General features: G+C 64.8%; 1 protein-coding gene across 1 annotated transcript; it reads right to left on the bottom strand.

Moving 5' to 3' along the window:
• Positions 1 to 1,500: 1,500 nt before the first annotated feature.
• On the bottom strand, positions 1,501 to 4,237 carry ELFN1 (extracellular leucine rich repeat and fibronectin type III domain containing 1). The gene has a single exon (XM_045542988.1). It carries the CDS (start codon positions 4,235 to 4,237, stop codon positions 1,763 to 1,765), a length of 2,475 nt encoding a protein of 824 aa, XP_045398944.1. The 3' UTR covers positions 1,501 to 1,762.
• Between the last annotated feature and the right edge of the window lie 650 nt (positions 4,238 to 4,887).

Here is a 4,887-nt window from a genome sequence, read left to right as displayed (position 1 = left end):
TTCCTCCCTCCCTCCTCGCCCCTCTGGTCAGGCTGGAAGGGGGACCCATCGGAGCCTGCAAGCCCGTTTCCATCACCCTGGGTGCTACAAGCCAGGGCCCCGGGGGCTCACATTGACTCCAGCCTCACGTGTCACGGGTCTGTGTCAGTGCAGGCTGGGAATGAGTTTGCTCTGGATAGGGGGCTGGGCAGGGGCTCAGCAACCAGGGCCTTTAGGAGGAAGGGGGTGGCCAGGCCTGGCAGAGAATGGAGATTGGGAGGTTTGGGTGTGGCAACCCAGGCTGTGGGGAGGGGCCCCAGGTGAGGCCTGCACCCCACCCCAGAAGGCAGAGCTGTGGGGCCCAGGGCTGCAGGGGGTGGGGGTGGGGGGTCCCTGGAGTGGGCTTGAGGGCTTGGAAATGGAGTCTCTTCCTCAAAGTCTCGCTCTGGCTCCGGTGGTAGGGCGGGATTTGAACAGCCTGGTGCTGTTCCTACAAGAACTCCAACCACTTATTCACTCGGAATTTGGGGTCACACCAGGGCAGGCTGCCTGGAGGCCTGGGTGGGCGAGGTGCAGGTGGAGGGGCTGAGAAGGTCGGCTCTGGGCTGCAGCTCTGGGGGTCCCATTGCAGGGAGCCCACCCCCACACGGACACACTCCAACCGCTCAGCTCACACCCACTCCCCGCCGCCCCCCTGCCGTCAACCACTCGGCTGTGGGTTCTGCACACGCATGGTAACACGCACAGTCAGACTCACACGGTAACACGCACAGTCAGACTCGCACGGGCAGCCTCAGCACCTTGGTCCCTCTCGTGTGCCCAAAATCAATAAAACCATAAAAGACACCCCAAATCTTTCCCTGAAACCCACAGCCTGATGTCGGGAAGGAGGGGATCAAACAAGTATTCGGGTTTTCTTCCTTTGCAGATTGTTTTTTTTTTTTTAGTAGACATCATCTTTTTTTTTCTTTCTCATTTTACAGCAAACATTGCAAATATAGAAATATTTCTTTTCTGTACAATAGAACGACTACAATGTACAACGGGGACTGGGCTGGGGCCATATCCCACCCCTGCCCCTGCTGGCCACCTCACCCCTCCCCAGGCACAGCCTCCGCCCCCAGTCCAGAGTCCGCAGGGCTCCAAGACGCGGCCCTGGGGCCACGCTGGTGCATTCACTCTGCTCCTCCTCGGTGGCGGACTCCGGAGGCGCCACGAAGACGGCTTGACAGAGGACTCACAGGAGGTAACGGGATGAGGAGACCACCGCCGGGCCAAGGTTGCTACACCGGCCACGGCCCCCAGGGAGGGTGTTTTATGTCTTTTTAAAAGAACTCAACTTTTATTATTTTTTTTAAAAAAGGAAGAAAATAAAGAGGCAAAAACAAAAAAGGCAGAGAATCAAAAAAGGAAAGATAATGGAAAAAAATCCCCCCCACCCCCAGCCCTAAGACACAGTTTTCCGAGTCCTGTGTGTGCGTGTGTGTGTGTGCGTGTGTGCATGTATATGTGCGCGCGCGCGTGTGTGTGTGTGTGTGTGTGTGTGTGTGTGTGTATGCTGCGCGCACAGGTGGGGCGGGTCCCACCAGTGCCAGGATGGTTTCTTGGCATTGTCAACCGGCCCCCTGCTGTCCCTGCAGGGCCCGCTGGCCCGGGCGGCCACCGTGTGTGTGCGTGTGGGTTCCTGGTGACAGTCTCTGGGTTACAAATAGCTGCGGTGGATCTTGTATCCTTTTTGGTCCAAGGGCATCACGAGTTTCGGGCAAGGGGCGGGCGCGGGGGCTCAGGACTTGTGCTGGGCGGACACGCCCTTCCAGTAGTCCAGGATGTCGTGCAGGTCCTCGTCCTTGGCGAACTGGACCTTCTTGCGCAGGGCGTGGCCCGCAGCCATGAACTCCTCGTCGTCCTTGTGCCGCCGGCGGCTCAGTCTGAAGCGCTCCCAGATGCTCTGGGACGCCCGGCAGGTGTACTCGGGGCTGGAGGTGTAGCTCAGGTTGTGGTACTGCGGGGACAGCTGCGAGTAGGCCAGGTCGCGCGGCCGCGGCCGCGTCAGCGGCTCCAGGATGGACGCCTTGCGGCCGCCCAGGCCCTCGAGCGGCGGCGGGGGCACGGGCGGCGCGGGCGGCTCGGGGTGGGAGCCGGGGTACGAGTGCCGGTGCTCGCCGTACGCGCGGCCCTTCTCCGCCTCGGCCCGCAGCACGGCGGCCGCGGGCGTCACCGTGAGGATGGCGTCGGCCCCCGGCGAGCTCTTCTCCACGTACTTGGCCTCCGCGCCCGCGGCTTTGTGCGCGCCGGCGGCCTCGGCGCGGAAGGGGCGGGGGCTGCGCACGGAGCCGCCTGCGGAGCTGCCGGCGCGCGGGGGCCCGGCCGCCTCCACGCTGTGGTGCCGCTGCAGGCCGTGGCCGAACGCGTCCTTGAAGGGCGGCGACAGGAAGCCGTGCTTGCCCGCCAGCGGCTCGGACAGCAGCACCAGCTGCGGCTCCGCCGTGGACACGGCCCCGGACTTGCCCTGGAAGGAGGTGGACTCAGACTTGAGGGCGTCGATGCAGTTGTTGATGATCTGGTTGACCTTGTCCACCTCCTTGGCGATGGTGGAGATTTCGGTCACCGAGGTCTGGCCATCGGGACCCTGCCGGCCCTTCTCACAGTCCCTGCGTTCCGGCTGCTCCCCTGTGCGCACCTCGATGTAGTTGCCCTTGGTGGCTTTGGGCGTCTCGCCACCCTCCACCAGCTTGTACGGCTCCACATCGCTGGCGGCTGCCGGCAGGTACGGGATGCGGGTCACAGCCTCGGGGCCCAGCAGCGGGCCCTGGGACAGCGGGGCCAGGCCGGGCGCCTCCATCTCCGGCCCGTACCTGAGCTCGATGATGGTCTTTTTCAGGCTGCCGGCCGCGGCCGCGGAGGCCGCCTTCTTGTGCTTCTCCTCCTGGCGCCGCCGCCTGCGCAGGCAGTGGTACACGGCGCCCAGCACCAGCACCATGCCGAAGAGGCAGCCCAGGATGGTCATGATGTAGTGGGTGGCCGTGGAGGGGCTGGGCGCGGGGCCCGGCGGGCTGGGCGGCTTGGGCAGGCAGATGGTGAGGCAGGTGTGGTTGTGCAGCAGCCCCGAGCTGCTGGACACCACGCAGTAGGTGTAGTTGGTGAGCGTGTACAGGTTGGTCAGGCGGATCTCCTCCTGCGCCTTGGTCAGCCTGGACACGGTGGACGGCTTGCTGTTGTTGAAGTGCTCCAGGGTGTACATGCGGTTGAACGGGCTGGGCAGCTGGACGGTGATGGTGGCCGAGTTCTGCGTCAGTTGCTTGACCTTCATGAGGGGACGGGCCTCGGCCTGGGTGGCCAGCGTGGGCAGGGCCACCAGCGGTGTGGTGCCGTCCCCAGAGAAGCACTCATCGTCGGCGCAGGGCAAGTCGCTGGGCTCTGGCGGCGGAGGGGGCGGTGAGCGGCCCGGCTGTGAACGGCCCGGCACCGGGCGGGGCCCCACCACTTCGGCCACGTAGGAGTCCTCGGTGCAGACGGACTGCAGTTTGCTGAGGATGCTGCGGTGGCCGTGGCGGCCCTGGCCCAGGAGGAAGTAGCCGGAGTAGACGGGTGGCGACTCGCACTGCATGCGGTCGTAGGTCTGCGTGGCGTTGGTGAAGGCCGCCAGCCAGCGCAGGAAGCCCAGCAGCTCGCAGGAGCAGTAGAAGGGGTTGCTGTACAGCTCGCACACGGACAGCTTGGCCAGGCCCGCGAAGGTGCCGCTGCTCAGCTGCTGGATGCGGTTCATGGACAGGTCGATGTTGACGATGTTGGGGCACTCCCAGAAGCTGCTGGCCATGACCACCTCGATGAGGTTGGCCTGCAGGTACAGGTACTCCAGCTTGCCCAGGCCGCGGAGCATGCCCTCCGTCAGGTTGCGCAGCCGGTTGTAGCCCAGCTGCAGCACCTGCAGGTTGAACTGGCCGGAGAAGGCCCCGTCCTCGATGTAGCCGATCTCGTTCTTGGTGAGGTTGAGGTACGTGAGGTTGCCGAAGCGGCTCAGCGAGGCGTACTGCACGCTGCGGATGCGGTTCTCGTTGAGCCGCAGGTCCACGATGGTGCTGTTGATCTGCTGCGGGATGGCCTCGTAAGGCGGCTGGTTCTGGCTGCAGATGGCCAGCCACACGAAGCCCTTGTCGCCCTCGATCAGCCAGCAGTCTCCGCGGGCCACCCCCCCCGCGTGCAGCAGGGCAGCGGCCGCCACGCACACCCACAGGGCACCCCACCCGCGCCCGGCCATCGGGACCGCCCCTCGAGGGAGACCCCGCTCAGCCTGCCCGGGGGACTGGGTGGGAGGCTGGCAGCAGCCCCCAGCAGGACAGAGGGGCGGGAGGGGGAGGTGCCTGCGCTCTCAGGGGTGTCCTGTCCCAAACTGCATGGCCGCAAGCCGGAGCGCGGGGAGGGAGGGCGCCTCCTTCACGGCCAGCCACCGTTCTTCTTCCGCCCCAGTGCTGAGGGGGCCAAGGCCTCCTTCCCCGGGCCTGGTGTCTGGACAGCGCCACCAGCTCCTCCTGCCCAGCGTTCCCGCTGCAAGACAAAGGAGAAGAAAGCGGTCAGGAGACTGCGGCTGTCCAGGTCCAGAGTTTAGGTGTGGCCCAAGCCCTAGCTCAGCCGAGCCCCTCTGAGCCTCTTGCAAAACTCAGGGAAAGAGTACCCCTCCCTCAGAGGAACCCTGGGGGCCTGACACAGGGCAGGACTCTGGCCTCAGTTTCCTCATCTGCAAAGTGCACATGACATACCTGCTTGCCAGGTCTGGTGATCGTGCAAAATGGAGACCCGGGTAGCCCGTCTCACACTCAGCACAGCCCTGGCTGGATGAGGAAACAGGCGGGGCAGGGTGGGGGGGTGAGACCCACGAGTGACAGAGCTGCTCCAGCCGGGACACTCATG

Source organism: Lemur catta, chromosome 2 (assembly GCF_020740605.2).
Source record: "Lemur catta isolate mLemCat1 chromosome 2, mLemCat1.pri, whole genome shotgun sequence".
Lineage (NCBI taxonomy): Eukaryota > Metazoa > Chordata > Mammalia > Primates > Lemuridae > Lemur > Lemur catta.
This window is presented reverse-complemented; position numbering and strand designations above follow the sequence as displayed.